The sequence below is a fragment of the Onychomys torridus genome, chromosome 17 (genome assembly GCF_903995425.1).
Source record: "Onychomys torridus chromosome 17, mOncTor1.1, whole genome shotgun sequence".
Classification (NCBI taxonomy): domain Eukaryota; kingdom Metazoa; phylum Chordata; class Mammalia; order Rodentia; family Cricetidae; genus Onychomys; species Onychomys torridus.
In genome coordinates this window covers 56,618,721-56,635,684 of record NC_050459.1, presented here as the reverse complement: position 1 = coordinate 56,635,684, position 16,964 = coordinate 56,618,721, and the positions used below count along the sequence as shown (strand labels likewise).

The 16,964-nt window shown below is 45.3% G+C and overlaps 1 protein-coding gene across 2 annotated transcripts in view; it reads left to right on the top strand.

Annotated features, from left to right (window-relative positions):
- Positions 1-16,964, top strand: part of Klhl2 (kelch like family member 2) — a 110,950-nt gene that overhangs the window by 78,594 nt on the left and 15,392 nt on the right. Inside the window, exons 6-8 of one of the 2 annotated variants that reach the window (XM_036209381.1) lie at positions 6,675-6,784; positions 11,865-11,981; positions 13,245-13,394. In XM_036209381.1, the coding sequence (XP_036065274.1) occupies positions 6,675-6,784; positions 11,865-11,981; positions 13,245-13,394 (377 nt within the window). Of the gene's footprint in view, positions 1-6,674; positions 6,785-11,864; positions 11,982-13,244; positions 13,398-16,964 lie in introns of both variants that reach the window. The other variant, XM_036209380.1, reaches the window with a different exon arrangement.

The following is a 16,964-nucleotide window of genomic DNA, read 5'->3' as shown; positions in this document are numbered from 1 at the left end:
TTTGCGGAAGAAACTTAGCAAAAAAACCGTTGTAGGCCTACTTGTAAAAGTGAAATAATGCTGTGGCTGAGGGAACGGGTTTTATGTTAGCTTGTTGTAGGTCTAGTCGCTGCTGCCTGTTTTTGTGTTTGAATTTCCAGATTGCTGCACGTAAATATTTTTAAAGGTATATGGCAGTTTGCCGTATTTTCCACAAAGGGAATTTGTTCCTCAGTGTTCCAGAACTTTTGGTATAAAGACTCTTGTTATGAGGACTGGAGATGGGGTTCAGTTGAGAGGCGTTTGCCTGTACAAACAAAGCCCTGCACCTCCACCACTGTGTAAACTGGGTGTGGTGGTGCATGCCTGTCACCTGAGGCAGAAGAGGTAGTGGCACGAGGTTCAGAAGTTGAAGGTCATCTGTTGACTACATATCCAGTTCTACGCCATCCTAGGATACACAGGAATGTGTTTCAAATGGAAAATAAAAAAGGAAAATAAAAAAGGAAAATGTCATTAGGCTTTTTAAACCATTATTTTACATGTATGAGCGTTTTATCTACATACATGTCTTTGTACCACATCCATGCAGCCACCTGGGAGGCCAGTAGCAGGACTGCTATTCCTTTGAACTGGAGTTAGAAAGAGTGATGAGCCACCATGGGGTGCTGGGAAGCAGACCTCTGCCAGAGCGGCCGGTGGTGTGAACCACCGAGCCATCTCTCCAGCCCTTGTTAATGCTTTTTTGACACAGGCTCTTGATATGTTGCCTAGGCTTGTGTAGCACTCAGCGCGTCCTGGAGTCCTTCATCCACCTGCCTCAGCCCCTCTGCCGGTGTGTGCCACCATGCCATGTTGTTGCGCTTTCTTCTATTTCTTCTCTCCCTCTTCCACGTTTGTTTGTTTTGCATGGGGGTGGAGACATGCCACAGCAAGAGTGTAGGGACAGAGGTCAACTGTGATCAGTCAGGCTCCTCTACAACCATGTGGGACCCAGGGATGGGACTCAGCTCCCCAGGCTGCATGGCAAATGCTTTACTCACTGCACCGCCCCCTGACCTGCCTTTACTGTTCATTAAACAGTGTTTCTGCTTTTCTTAATGTTCTGTTTTGTTTATTTTATCGTCCCCATTCCTTTAGGCAAGGGTCTCTGCAGCTCAGGCTGGCCAGGAACTCACAGATATTCCCCTGCCTCCGTCTTTCAAGTGCTGGGATCACAGGCACTCGCCACTGTCCCTGGCTAAGGAAAGGCCGGTGGCTGGTGAGATTGCTCAGCAGGCAAGAGTGCTTGTCACCAAGCCCAGTGGCCTGAGTCTCCGCCCTTGTACCCACGGGGTGAAAGGAGAGAGCTCACTCATGCAAGTTCACGTCGCCCCCAGCTGGCATGCATGTACATGCACACACAAAAATAAATAAAAGAGTAATTTACTTATCTATCTATCTATCTATCTATCTATTTATTTATTGTAGAAGGAAAACCTTCAGTATGATGATTTTGGTTTTGGTTTGTTTTTTTGTTTTTGCATTAACATCTGATGAGGTCACGGAAATGTAGGATGGTGTTGTCAGAGGTAGAAGGGATTGTGGTCAATTCTTTAAACCCGAAACTCCACTAGATGAGTTTTTTTATACTACCGTTCCTTAAACACTAGATACCTCTTGATTCTTATTTTGTATTTTTCCAATACCAATTTGACCTTTTTTTTTCAATTAACTTTTGCAAATTTAACCTTAAATTTATCATTCATGTTGTTTATCAATACATTCTTTTTAAAGTGATTTTACTTTTATAACAAATTTAGGTTTACAGAAAATACTAGAACAAAGTACAGTTACCACATACTCCTCTAGTTCCTCTGTCCCTGTTAGTTTCCCCTGTTAGAAACACTGTAGGATACTTCTTCCAGCTGATAGGCCAGTAGAGACATTATTAGTAAAAGTCTGTAGTTTGGCATGCTAAACTAGACAGAGAAAAACCTTTGCAGCCTCAACCCACAAAGAACTATAGGAAACCTGGAAATAGAAGAGGTAGCCTTCCCCAGGGAAGAACACAGCAATTGATTATGCAGAATCAAACAATGAGTCCTGAAAACACACACACACACACACACGCGCACACACACACACACACACACACACACACACACAGCATTATACCGACTGAACAGGGATGTGTGTGTGTGTGTGTGTGTGTGTATACAAATGTAAGTGTATATTTGAATATATTTGTGCAATTACAACTAATGAAAGCAGAGGCCATGAATTTGCAGGAGAATGGGGACAGGGTGCATGGGAGGGCTTGGAGGGAGGAAAAGGAAGAGGAAAATTAATCTCAAAAAACTGTAGTTTATGCTAGAGTTTATTCTGTTCATTCTGTAGATCCTAACAGATGTGTAATGACACTTACCCGAAAATCCTCTGTCACCCCGACTCTTCCCGTGCAGGCATAAGCACCACTGATCTTGAACTTTCTCTGTAGTTTTGCCATTTCTAGAGTGTCTTCTCCTTGTAATTGTGCAGTTTAATAGCTATTCGGATTGCCTTCTTTTGCTTAGTAATATGTACTTAAAGGTCTGTATTTTTATGGTTCATTAGCTCAGTAATATTCCATTAAATGAGCCAGGCCCAGTGAAGCAACAGCTTGGGAAGCTGAGGCAAGAGAATTGCAATTTCAAGACCAGCTGGGCTACAGAATGACTTCAAGGCCAGTCCGGGCAACTTAGTGAGAAGCTGTGTCAAAATAAAAAAATGGAGAGAGGGTTGGTGATAGGTGGCTGAGTATGCTTGCCTGGCCCGAGCCAGGCCCTTCTCCCCAGTTCTGTGATATAGTGCTACTGTAGTTTGTGTATCCAAGCTGTTCCTGGTGACCTCAGAGTGTTTTGAAGTTGTAAATAAGTGTGTCCACATGAAATATATAAAGATGAAACTCCAGGTGAGTTGATTTGGAATGTATGAAAAATAACCATCTGGGCCATAGAGCGTAGAGTGGGGTGGCGGATAGGACTGCAAGAAATGAAAAGGTTGGAAGGGTGTGTGTGTGTGTGTGTGTGTGTGTGTGTGTGTGTGTGTGTGTGTGTGTGTGTGTACATGTGCAGGAAAGCATGCATATGTGTGTGCATCCACTCCATGTGTGTGGAGCCTCAGCTGTTATCTTCAGGAGCCCTGGAGATCCTCTGGTCTCCATTTCCCTACCGCCAGCAATCACCACGGTGCCTGACTTTTCGTTGTGCCTCATACCTGGTTTCTGGGGATTTGAACTCAGGTCTAAGCACTTTACTGACTGAGCTCTGTCTCCAGCACCCGTGTTGGAGTTTTATTAGGAAAGCAAAATGTTGTAAGTTGTTTTGGCAGGAGGGCAGCGTCTTGCAGGAGCTGACCATTCTGTTTGGCTGGCTGCCATGGTTTCTGTGTGAGAGTTAGGATCTGGGAGTTCAGCTCTGGTCCTGTAGTTTTGAATTGGGCTTGAGTTTGGAGAAGACATGTGTAGCTGGAGTGGTTTCTTCCTGGGCCACTTTGACTTTATTTCGGTTAAATATGGTATAAATGACTCCATGTTGTATGATACACTTTTATAACGGCTGTAAATCTTTTTTTTTAAGTTTAAAAATTTTAACTAGTGAACAAAGTAGCCTCTTCCCATGTCATTTCCAGACATCTTAGTTTCTGCTTGGTTCCTTCCAGTGCCGGCTACTGTTTCTCTTTCCCCATCCAGCTTACATCCTTCTACCTCCACGAAACCCATCCCTTCCCCTGCACAGCTCCTGTGTTTAATTGCTCTCCCTTTCTGCCTCTTTGCCCCCATCTCCTGGGTCCTTTTCTAGTTTCTTGGTCTTTACTCCGACAGAAATATACATATGTAAAAATGGGAAGCAAGGATCTTCCTATAAGAACACATGGTATTTGTCTTTCAGTCCTGGGTTATTGCACTTAATATAGTTTTTACCTTCAACTTTCATAATTTCATTTTTTTTAATGGCTAACTACAAAGATGTAGGGGGAAAGGAACCCTTATTCACTGTTGGTGGGAGTACATACTGGCGCAGCCACTATGCAAATCAATATAGAAGTTTCTCAGAAAGCTAAAAATAGCTCTACCCCGTGACCTAGCTATACCGCTCCCGGGCATATTCTCAAAGGACTCCATATCTTACAGAGATGCTGCTCATCCGTGTTGATTGCTGCCCTGTTCACAATAGCCAGGAAACGGAATCAGCCTGGATGTCCATCTGCTGAGCAATAATAGATAGTGAAAATGTGCTTCATAGAGACAGCGGAAGTTTATTCAGCTGCTGTAAATCATTGTGTGTAGGCTTTTTAATTTTTTTTAATATTGTATTATTGTGGGGGGGGGCACACCATGCCATGGCATATGTGGAGGTCAGAGGTCAATTTGGGGGGGGGGTCAGTTTTCTCTTACTACCCTGTTTTTGAGGCAAGCTGTCTTGTTTCCACTTGATGGCTACTCCAGGCTAGCTGGCCCAGGAGCTTTTGGGTGATTCTCTTACTTCCATGCCCCATCTTGACTTGGGTGTCCTGTTGTCACAGATGTGAGTTCTGGAGATCAAGGTCAGACAGATGTCAGACTTCTGTGACCAAGGCTTTTTTACCTGCTGTCCCCAAGTTAGTTTCCGTGTTTTGTTTTTCCTTTCCCTTGCTGGAAGTAGGCAAGGAGGGTTTCTGTCACCCTGTATCTTTGCCAGTATTCCATGTCATCAGTGTTTGTGTGTTTTGTTTGTTTGGGGACAGGTGCTCAATGTGTAGTCCCTGGGCGGCCTAAGGCTGCTGTATGTTTCGATGGTCCAAGATGATGGCGTCTTTTGATGTACCTACTTTTCATCTTTATATAATCTTTGATGAAATATCTGTACAGATCTGTTGCCCATTTGCAGAATAGGGCTGTTTTCTTGTTGAATTTTAAGAGTTCTGTGTTTTATGCAATGGTCTTTTGTAAGATAAACGCTTTCTAGAAATTTTTCTTGACTTATCTTTTTATTTTATAACACCATTGTTTGGGGCTACAGATTTAGTTTTAAAGAAAGCTGACTAATTGTTTGATGTCTTGCTTCTCTGCTGTGTCAGCCAAGTCGTCAATGTTGAGATCTGCTGGGTTTTCTCCTCTCTTATTCTCTAAGACTCTTACACTTCATGCTCCGAACGCAGCTGTGCGATCCATATTGGGTTAATTTTTGGGACAGTCATGATCTCAATGGTTTTCCGTGAGTGGATGGCCACTTGTCCTAGCTTCTGAAAGGATTACCCTTGCTCCACTGAGTTTACAGTCACTTCTTGGCCAGAATCAGTTTGTGTGGGGGCAAATTCTGGGTCCCCCCTTTTTTTAACAAAAGAAATTCAATCTTCGTTTTCATGTTTATTTCAGTGTGATCTTTTACTTGCCTAACCCAGACACTGAGTTGGAAAAGAACTATGTCAGTTGGATTTTTGTAAATCCAACCATTTTGTAATTACCCGGAGTGTAGTGCATTGTGTTTGAAGTCATCTTGTGAGGATCCTGTTATAAAGTAAATAGGTATTCAGGAGCTTTGTTAAAATGTACATTCTATTTTTTTTTAAATATTCTAAAGAGCAAGGCAGCAGTCTTTAGGGTATCTTCAAATGTGTATTGAAAGGAATCTTATTTCACTGTAGAGTCCTTCAAAGGTATTGTTGGAGTGTTGGGAAGAGCAAGTGGGAGACAATGTAGACTCTCTAGCGTACATTTTGGACTTGGAGGTTGCCGTGCTAACAGGCACTGTTAGAGAGTTCTCAGCCTCCTCCACACGTAGTCCTTCATGCTTTATAAGCCAAGAATGTAATAATACTCACAGCATTCTTATCATGTAAGGTGTTTTTCTGAGCCTCTACGTGGGTGGAAGCCGTGATATAGGGAGTTATGCAATCACCCCATGTTTTACAAGCCGACACATGGTAGAGCTGAGATTTGAACTTGGTGTGCCTAAGTGCAAAGACCAGGCCCCAGTCTTACAGTTCCAGCTCACACTTTGTGAGAGAGATAGACTTGCAAAAAAGCTGTCTTGTACAGGATACGTTCTTTGTAAGCTTTTAAATAATGATATTAATAGAGTTATGTCATTGTGTTGTTTCCCTCCATCACAAATAGGCATATTTAGAAAATCAAGGAGAGGGGTTGAGTATTTTAAGAATTACCAATTATACCACTTTCTTGGGAAGGACTTGAGGTATACAATTACTCATTTTGTTCCCAAATAAATTACTTACATAGACTTTAGACTTACATTGTAAACCTTTGTTTTTGTTTTATTTTAATCCACTAATTGTTTTTAGTGTTGTCCATATGTTCATTTTGAGCAGCATTTGAGCAGGCTTTTTGTTCAGTTTCAAACAAGCGGTTTTCCCCCTTTGTAGTGTTCTAGAGCCCTCTAATGTTTTGCGGACTACATTCAAGGATGTGGGTTTATATGACCATATGCTTTGTGTGATGACAGAGCTTTATAGACATAAACAGTGACAGTGCCGTGCTACAGGAGGAGTAGCTGTATAACACGGACCGTGTTCAGCCCTGAGGCAGGTCTGCCCAGGCTGTCCACTCAGGCAGGCTTGGGACCTCTTCTCGCCCAGAAGCCATGTTGTGGGTTTTCCTTCCCTTGGATCATTTGAGAGATGTGGCCCGCACGCTCGGCTGGTGCTGATGGTCTCTCTTTCTGGCTTTCCAACAGAGCAACATTTTGCAGATGTCGTACTCAGTGAAGAGTTTCTCAACCTCGGCATCGAGCAAGTGTGCAGCTTAATCTCAAGTGACAAGCTTACCATTTCCTCAGAAGAGAAGGCAAGTGACACCTTTGCTCCGCCCCTCCCCCCTCCGCCCCTCCCCCCTTTTCTTTTCCTCTTCTGTTTGCCCCCAACTTCCAGTCTGCTTCCTTCTGTGGTGCTGGCCAGTTTCCTGCCTTTCATTTCCTTTCCTTTAGGGGGCGAGGTTGTCAGGAAATGTGTGTGGAACAGAGGACAACCTCGGGGGGGCATCCATTCACTGTTTGCTTTCTTTCTCTCTCTCTCTTTCTCTCTCTCTCTCTCTCTCTCTCTCTCTCTCTCTCTCTCTCTTTCTCCCTCCCTCCCTCCCTCCCTCCCTCTCTTCCTTTTTTCTTTTATTCTTTTTTTGAGATAGTCTCTCACTGGTCTGCAACTCTCTAGTAGGCTGGCATGGCTGGCCAGTGAGCCCCAGGGATTCCCCCTGTCTGTTGAGATTACAAGGAAGGTGCCACCATGCCCAGCTGTTTGTACCTGGGTTCCAAGGATTGGAGTCAGGTCCTAGTGTTTGCGAAGATAGAACTGAGATATTTCTCCAGCCCAGTATTTCCGTTCTTTAGTTCGGTTGTTTTATAAATCGTGGTCCTGTGTGAATAGAAATCCATTGACCTGGAAGAAGTGTACTTGACTGCTACAGCAAGATTTGAATCAAGTACCTTTAGGGGAGTGGGTGTCTCTTTAGCTAGATGCCTGTAAATAGTTGATGCAAACACAAATGATAACAACTCATTAGTTTTGCAGTATTGTGATTTGAAAGAACTTTCTTTAAAATTTTTAATTTTTTTTTGTTTTTATTTTTATTTATTTATTTATTCTTTTGGTTTTTCGAGACAGGGGTTTCTCTGTGTAACTTTGCACCTTTCCTGGATCTCTTTCTGTAGACCAGGCTGGCCTTGAACTCACTGAGATCCGCCTGCCTCTGCTTCCCAAGTGCTTGGATTAAAGATGTGCGCCACCACCGCCCGGCTATTATTTTTATTTATGTGTACGTGTGTCTGTGAGTCAGTGTGTGTGTGTGTGTGTGTACACACCCAGGAGGACCAGAAGTGGAGGTTAGAGCCCTGGGGCTGGAGTTACAGGCAGTTATCCACCCAAGTTGGGGGCTAGGGCCTGGTCTGGTCCTCACAACAGCAGGAAGTGCGCTTAACTGCAGAGCCATTTCTCCAGGCCCTAGAAGAACTTGCGCAATGCACAAATGTTTCAGTAGTTCTAGATTGAATGTCCTTGATTGCTATCATCCTTTTACGTTCCTTTTTGAAACTTTTATGTCAGCCCTACAGGTCAGCCTGCTGCCTGCTTTCTTTTCCCTCCCTCCCTCCTTCCCTCCCTTCATTCATTCCTTCCTCCCTCCCTCCCTCCCTCCTTCCTTCCCTCTTTCCTTTTCTTCCTTCTCTCCCTCCCTGTCTCCCTTTCTCCCATGCAATTGCTTTTTCTGACTCCACATTTCCAGTTGCCTTTATCACATCCCTGAACTGTTCCCGTGGTTGGAGAGAGAAGCTTGGGCTGCAGTTCTCTTTTCTCTGGGCAGTTTCCAGCATGTAGGAACCAGGAGACAAAAGCTTACGGAGCTGGGCATGATGGCACACGCCTTTAATCCCATCACTCGGGAGGCAGAGGCAGGCGGATCTGTTTGAGTTTGAAGCCAGCCTGGTCTATGTAGACCCAGGGCAGCCTGTCGAACCAAAACAACAAATAGAAGCTTATAGAAATGGTATATATAGCTGGAGTTTAACATTATAGAGGCTCTGATTCTTTTTCTTGGGACATTCTTCCCATCTGGGGATAAAAACACACACTTTCTCTAGGATTTCCAATGTGAAAAAATATGCAGAGCTGTGGCGTACACAATCCTAGCACTTTAGAGGAGGGTGGCACTACTGCTAACGTACTAGATGAGGACTGGGTGCCTGCCGTAGCCCAGTCACTGTCTCCGGGCCCTGGATATGAGACTCACAGAACAGACTTCTCTAGTCATGGACGAGTGGGGAACAGTGGAGCAAGCACATATGTGATTATGGAGCTCTGTAGGGGTGAACAGAGAGCGGGAGGGCTGGTGCTCCAGCTTGATTCAGATGTAGGATCCAGGTCTTTAAACCACCTATGTGTTTACGGAGCTCTGTATGGGGCACTGGAGGGGTGAACAGAGACAGGGAGGGCTGGTACTTCTTCAGCTTGGTTCAGGTGTAGGATCCAGGTCTTTAAAAAACGAGCTAGAGTATGTCAGAGGAATGGAAACAGATTGAGATGGGGAAAGCGTGTCAGGATGAGGGATCAGACTACACAGATGTAAAGGCTGTGGGGGAGTGGTTGCTCAAGGATCGCTGGGGTCGGACCATGTCTGTGAGAGTAATAGGAAATGAAGTGGGAAGGGACCGTCACGAAGGCCTTCAGCTGTGTTAAATATTATGACCTTTCTTGTGGTGAGAAAGAGCTACTTCCAGGCTTTCATCAGGAGCTGGGTGCCACGATAAGCCCTGCATTAGAGAAAGCTCGTGAGGACTGTTTTGGTTTTGTGCTGGTACCTAATGAGCCACCCTGCAATGCAGTGGCCCTCTCCACGCCCATTTTATCACGTGTACAATTCAGTGGTCAGACTTCATGGAGGATGTAGCAGGGGCAGCCTTTTTCTGCTCTCCAGCAGGCAAGGCTTCAGCCAGAGTGCTCCAGATGACTGAAAGTGACTGGCCTGATTTTACCAGAGCAGAGATCTGGGGCTTCTTCCCTTCATAGACATGTCATGCTTGAGAGCTGGGGGGTAGTTCTGCTGTCTGTCTGTCTCCAAATCTTGTCTGTCTGTCTTCTCGCTTCCTCTTTCGTCACTCGCTGGGGGTTTTCGTGGTGTGGTAATTGCTGCAGGTAACCCTGCTTCTTATGTGGCATATATGGCTGTCACAACAAGCCATTCAAGAGACCAAGGGGAAAGTGGCAAGCTTCCTCTGACCCACTCACCTTCAGAAGTCACAGAGTTGCTTCTACTGTACACGCTCTGTTGGTTGCATAGAGACAGAGGAGACTCATTGCAGAAAGTTAGTACACAATGGTGTTGAGTCCTCGGAGATGATACTGACTGGGGAACCGCAGAAACTAGCTTTCACCACGGTGGTGGTGAGCAGGAGCCCTCCTGTGGCGTGAGTGCCACATAGGAGAGTGTTGAGGTTATGGCACAAGACTCTGACCCCAGACAGTGGAAGCAGGGGCGTGGAGCTGAGAGAAAAGAACAGCAGTGGATAGAGTTGACAGAGCATGGACTCTCTTCACTTCGTTATCTTTGGCACCTGGCGCACAGAAGTATTTAGTAAGGCCTTGTTGACAAGATGAATTAAAGACAGATGATAATTAGGGTGCACACTATTTTTAGTTTCACGCTGTCTCAAAATAACCTATTTTTGTTTCCAGTAACCATTTGCATATTGCCGTACATTTCCTGCAACCTTTTAAAGATTTATCAGGAAATGTATCCATCTGTCTGGGAGGAAGTTATGTAAAAGGCATTGCCTCTTTATTAGCATCTTAGTTTCCTCAGAGGAATATGTTGTATAGTGATGCTCTCCCTGTTGTTTGTGAAAATGGCCAAGTTAACTACATTTCAATGTGTTCTGTTCAGGTAAAGGAGGCCTAACCTATTGTGTAGACCCTGATCTATAAGTACCAAAGTCCAAAATTTGTAAACCTAAAGAGAATTTCAAGAATGAGTTATTTATAAGAGTGCGTTTATTTGTTCCTTTTCTGTTGCTGGGATCACAAGACTTGACAGAAACAACGTAAAGAAGAAAGAATTCTTTTGGCTTGCGCTTCCAGTGTTCAGGCTCTGTGGAGGCCCACAAAGGTTTCCTAGTGAGATATAAGCTGCTTTTCCCAGCAGAGCCGCATTAGAGGATTGCCTGACCACATGCATGGTTACTAGGTGATTGGAAAGGGTCTGCACTTGGCTGAGCTAGGGGGACGTCTTTTGCTCCATCTCTTGGCATTCCTATAAATAGCCCTTTAGAAGAGACAGAAGAGGCCGCCGGATAAGGATCCAGGCCCTCCCGAGGCTATGCTGTGTTTCTGTTTCTCTCCCCTCTGTCCATCTATCTAAATCTCTTATCCCTCACTCCTCAAGATTACCCTGGGGTAAAATGTGGGAGCCGGTCACCCAACTGGCCTCCCACAAGGCTCTCATGACAGGAGGGCATCTTAGAGCAGTAATTGCCTGTCATGGGGGCTAGGAAGCAGAGAAAGGGGGATGCTCTCATCCTGCTGCTTTCTTCCCCCTACTTATTCCATCTGGGTCCCCAGTCCATGCAAAGGTGATTAAGATGGGTGATTCCCCCTCACTCACTTTTTTTCTCTCTGGAAACACCTTCACAGACATACCGAGGAGTGATTCTAAAGCGGTGAAGATGAATCAGTACATGTGGTGGTAGTTTGAATGTGAATGGCCCCCATAGGTCCATATATTTAAATACTTGGTCCCCTTTGGTGGAGATGTTTGGGGAATATTTAGAGGTTGGCCTTGTTGGAGGAAGTGAGTCACTGGGGGTAGGCTTTGAGGTTTCAGAAGACATTCCCAGTTAGTCCTCTGCGCCTCCTACTTGTGGGTCAGCGTGTAAGCTCTCAGAACTTCTCCAGAGCCGTGCCTGCCTGCCTGCCTGCCTGCCGCTGCCATGCTCTCTGCCGTGACAGCCATGAACTCTAACCCTGTGTACCATGAGCCCCAAATTAAATGTTTTCTTTTGCAAGTTGCCTTGGTCATGGTGTTTTGTTGCGGGGGTGGGTGTGGAGGGTGTCTCTGTGCTTTGTTATCCTGGATGCTTTATTCTAAAGGAGCTTAAGTCTACCATTCAGGTTCAGTAAGATTTATGATGACCTTATAGAAATGCTTAGAAAATACGAAATGAAGAATGCTTATTGAGAATACAAAGAGCTTAATGAAGTACTGACTAAGCTGACATATGTCAGAAGAGAGAGAAGCCAATGGGATGAATGTCTTTGTGTGTTGCAAGTCAAGATTTCAGAATTTTGATCCATAGATTCTCAGTGTTAACAACGCTGTATTTCATCATATTACATCTATATGCTTTGGTATATAACTCATGTTTTTCTCTCTCCATATTTTTAAGGTATTTGAAGCGGTAATAGCCTGGGTAAACCATGATAAGGATGTAAGGCAAGAGTTCATGGCTCGGCTCATGGAACACGTCCGGCTCCCGTTGCTTCCACGGGAGTACTTGGTACAGGTGAGTGCGTACCAATCATAGGGATACATACGGCATCTGCAGGCCTGGCTGGCAGCATGTCGAGGTCTTCATGGAGAGGGCTTCAGATTACAGATCCCTGCAGTGTCAGAAAGAGGACAGTTAAGGCACCTGGCACCTTGGCAGCTCCCTCTGAGCCTATCCCTGTTCCTAGAAAGTGGGTTCCACCCTCTCTCTGGTTCAGGAAAGTGTAAGAAAGTGTTCTGAGGCGTCATCTGTGCCCCTCTGAGTGCATGTAAATAAATATGCCCAAGTTCTCTCCTGCACTAACATCTCCCTACCTCTTTCCTTTAATAGACTCCGCCCAACAGAAGTGGGCTTTTGAGATTTGACCCACTTGCTATTTAATTCTGCTTCGTAATTTTGCAGGGACATGTCTGTGGTTTCTTTATTTCTGAGCTGAAGAAAAGCAGGCTGAAATAAACAGGAACGGATGATTCTTAGTCATCCTTGAAGTATTTTTAATTTGTTCTCCGTTGGCTTATTAGCAGTCTTTTGGGAACATCTCAGCATTCGATTCTTAGTTGAAACCATTTATAAAAAGACATTTCTGATTAACAAAATCTGGTTTCAGCATCCTAAGGTTTCATTTAACATGGTCTGTGTGGTGTTTAGATACTGTAGTAATTTTAAAAGGGGGAAAAAAAAGAAGAAGAACAGAAAGCCCCATACTAAGGTCGAGACTTGCCAGGGCAATAAGTAATAAATAAATAAAAATAAAAATTGACATAGGTATAATGTGTCTAAGTATTTGGGTCTCTTTCTGTTTGCCCTCCCATGTTGGAAGAGTTTCATGAACTAATATAATAGCATTTCCTAGCCCAACTGAAGAACCCACTATTTTTCCCAATAGCCCCAGTCAACATTTTGCATCTTATGTTCACTTATGTTGGGACATCATGGGTGTGTGTGTGTGGGGGGGGGGTGAATGCCAAGGGAAAGTGCTGAATCCCCAGCCCTGCCTTTCCACCAAGATTTCCACCCAGATTTCTTGCCAACTCTTCGGCTTCTTTAAAGACAAGAAATGGGTGGGTGTGACTCTGTCACGTTCAGAGTTCCTTTTCTCTGGTTGAGATTGAAGGCCGTCCCTCTCATTGCCGTCTCTCTCTGTAGGCCACAGTCCCGAGCAGAGGCAGGTATGGACAGGACAGCGGTTGCTTTCTTCCTTTCCCTGTCTGTCTCTGGGGCTGTTTGCGCCTGCCCTGGCTGTTGCCCTCACAGGACATGTCGGCTTTCTCCCCACAGAGGGTAGAAGAGGAAACGCTGGTGAAGAACAGCAGTGCATGCAAAGATTACCTCATTGAAGCCATGAAGTACCACCTGCTGCCCACGGAGCAGCGCATGCTGATGAGGAGCGTGCGGACCCGGCTGAGGACACCCATGAACCTTCCCAAAGTAGGACCTATTGTTCACAGTTGTGCTTACCCCATCCAGAGGCCCACAGGGAGCTAGCCGTGAATGCTTCTGGTCGTCTGAATCTCCATGCCCTGTTGTTTCAGGGTTTTTTTTTTCCTGCATGGGAAATCTGCCTAAGAATTCATCATAGGGTTTATGATTTAGTCTCTGTTGACTCCAGGCTGAGGATGGGGAATGTTCGATGCATTTAAACTTTTTAAAAAGCGTTTTCCAGTTCTAAGATTTGTTATTTTATTTGTGTGTGATATCTGTACACATGAAGGCTGGAAGGAGGCATCAGAATCCTTGGATCTAGGAGTTAAAGGCACTTGTGAGCCACTCAATATGGGTGCTGGATTCTGAATTGGGTACCTTTGAAAGAGCAGTAAGTGCCAGCTTTCCAGCCCAATTTATTTAAACCTGTGTGTGTGTCTATGTGTAGACACACATGTGTGCAGGCACCCACAGAGCCCGGAAAAGGGCATTAGATGCCCTGAAGAGTTACAAGGGGTTGTGAGTTATTCACCATAGATGCTAGGAGCCGGCCACGCATTCTCTGCAAGAGCAGCAAGCGGTCTAAACAGCAGAGCCATCTCTCGAGCCCTATCATTTAATCTTTATAAACTCCATGACATCACACTTCTGGAAGGGAAGACAGTTGGTGTTTGTCCCTTCTGAGTTCCTCTAATTAAAGTAGCAAGTGGCAAAAAGAGAGAAATCAGACTGAACAGTAAGATTTCTGTGTGCGCAAGGTAGTTTCTAACTGCAATCCCGGTGTTTTCTTAGATTTGATGTTAGGATGAACTATGATCAATAGCTCAGTTGGTTCCTGCTCCTGTTCCTTGTTGCACGCAGTTCAATGGGGCCTATACTACTGCTCCCCCCCCCCCCAGACAGGGTTTCTCTGTGTAGCTTTGCACCTTTCCTGGATCTCTCTCTGTAGACCAGGCTGGCCTTGAACTCAGAGTTCCACCTGCCTCTGCCTCTGCCTCCGAGTGCTGGGATTAAAGGCGTGCGCCTCCACTGCCTGGCTCCTATACTTCTTCTTAAAAAAATATTTTTTAGACTTTAATTTTTCTTTGTATATATGAGGGTTTTGCATATCTACACCTATTTTTCCATTATCTATCTGTGTATATATATCTGCATACCACATACATACATGCCTAGTGCTGGCAGAAACCAGGACTTTGTATCTCCTGAAACTAGAGTCAAAGATAGGTGGGAACTGCCGTGTGGATACTGGGACTCAAACCCAGGGTCCCTGGAAGAGCAGCAAATGCTCTTACACACTGAGCTGTCTCTCTAGCCCCAAGATGCCATTTCATTCATGCTTGTTAGTCTTTCTACGTGTGTGTGTGTGTGTGTGTGTGTGTGTGTGTGTGTGTGTGTGTGTGTGTGTGTGTGTGTGTGAGTGTGTGTGTGTGAGTGTGTGTGTGTGTGTGTGTGTGTGTGTGTGTGTGTGCATGTGCACACATGCAGGTGCACACGTGGATGTCAGAGGACAACTTGGGAGTCCATTCTCTCTTTCCCCTGTGTGGGTCCCGGAGGTTGAACTCACATCATCAGGCTTGGTGGCAAGCCCCATCCCTTTCTGAGCCATCTCATCATAGCCCCCAACTTCAGTACTTCATAAATATTTCATATCTGTGAGGGGGAAACAAAAGCCGCCCCCCCCCCCCCCCCCCCCCCCGGCATCTTCAGCTGTACTGCAGAGAGGCCTTCAGAATAAAGATGAATTTGGTCTCGTTTCCAGGCTAAACACGGCACTTTCGCAGAGCTGAGGAGTCCTTGGTAAAGCCCCGTCAAGTGTTTTCTTTCTCTCTTTGTAAGGCTTAAGCCATCTCTTCAGTTAACTTTTCTCCTGGGCCTCTTTGGTGTGGCCTCCCTTTCCACTGATGGATAGCTCCAGATTGTCCGTGTTTTAGCTGTTGGTTGTGGTGTGCCTGTGGATTCACGGAGGGAGGTTCTCTGGCGTTTCACTCCCCCTCACCTCGGTTTCCCTCCCTTGCCGTGGGAAGGGCGGCAGCAGGAGGGCCGACAGTCTGAGCAGCATTTCGACTCGGAGTGTGCACCTTCTGGATGCGCCGTCCCTCTGAGATGCTTGTTTATGCACATGGCTTTTGGAGAAGGTGCCCGTGTGGGAAGTTCTTCTATGGTGCCGTTTACCATTTTACAGTGGTCAGACTCGGGTTTTTTCTAAGTAAGTAGGTAGGCATGAAGCAGGCTTAATGTTACATGCATGTGCATCTTGTAGTGGAGATACCTTTATTGTGATCCTGAAGGGTCAAATGAATACAGCACAGTAGCAGTGCTGAGTAAATTACCCTAAATTCTGATGTAGTCCCACTGTAAATGTGTTTTCTTACGTTACTTTCTGACTAGTGCTGTCTAATTACACATATGACTTCTTAGTCCCACACATTAGTTTCGCATCCTAGGTAAACTAAACGAGGATTTGTGAAGCATCTCTATAGTTGGATGTCATAATGAGAAACTGTATGCTTTTTACATTCATCTTTAATTTTTATGTGTGTGTCTGTGCGTATGCATGCGCATGCCGGTACATGTGAAATCCAGAAGAGGGCATTGGATTCTCTGGAGATGAGTCACAGGCAGTTGTGAGCCACCCAGCCTGGGTGTGGGAACTGAACTCTGGTCCTCTCCTGGAGCAGTACATGCTCATCATCACCGAGCCATCTCTGCAACCCCACTGTATGTGTTTTGCTACTGCATACTTTGTTATCTCTGTTAGCACATGCCTCCCCCTCGACTTTTTTGGTAAAGAAACATGGATGTGTTTCTGGGTGAAGGAAGTCTAAGTGACCTACATTCAGGATAACCTGAATTTCCTTGTTTCCCCACCTCTCACCCTCCTCCAGTGTTTCCTTTAACTTTTCCCTACATCCGCTCCCCTGTCCTGTTGGTCCTTGTGTGCTGTGACACACAGCATGGCCCTCAGGTCGGGTTAAGTGGCTTTTACAGATGAGTACCAACCAGTGATACTAACAGCCCCTTTGCTGATCTCAGCACTCAGGTTTCCCAGGTCTTCGCTGCTGTCCCTGCTCTCTGCCCACTCATGCCTTCCTCCTGTTTCCTTTCCTCTGATGCCTGGAGGACAAAGCCCTACCGGACTTTGTCTCTCTTGGAGAAGTCAAACGAAGATGTTCCTGCTGTTCTCTGTAGTGACATGCTTTCTCTGCTGTTCTCCGTTCAATGTGGAAATAACGAATCTTGGTTTGAGAATCGTGAAATCTGTCAATTGGTATGCTGATTGAGGATTTTCAAATATTCTCGGGGCTGGAGAGATGGCTCAGTGGTTAAGAGTGCACACTGCCCTTTGCAGAGGACCTGAGTTTGGTTCCCAGTACCCTTATCCTCTGGCCTCTGCAGGCATACTCAATGTCCACAAACCACCGCACTCAATCATATACATACACACATAATTAAAATTGGAAACAAAATCTTGAAGATAACTCTATTTTGTTCTGAGGTTTGATGTTTGACTTGGTCTTCTTCGAAGACATCATGGAGGACCCTTTCCATCCTCTGTCATTGTCCAACGGAGCT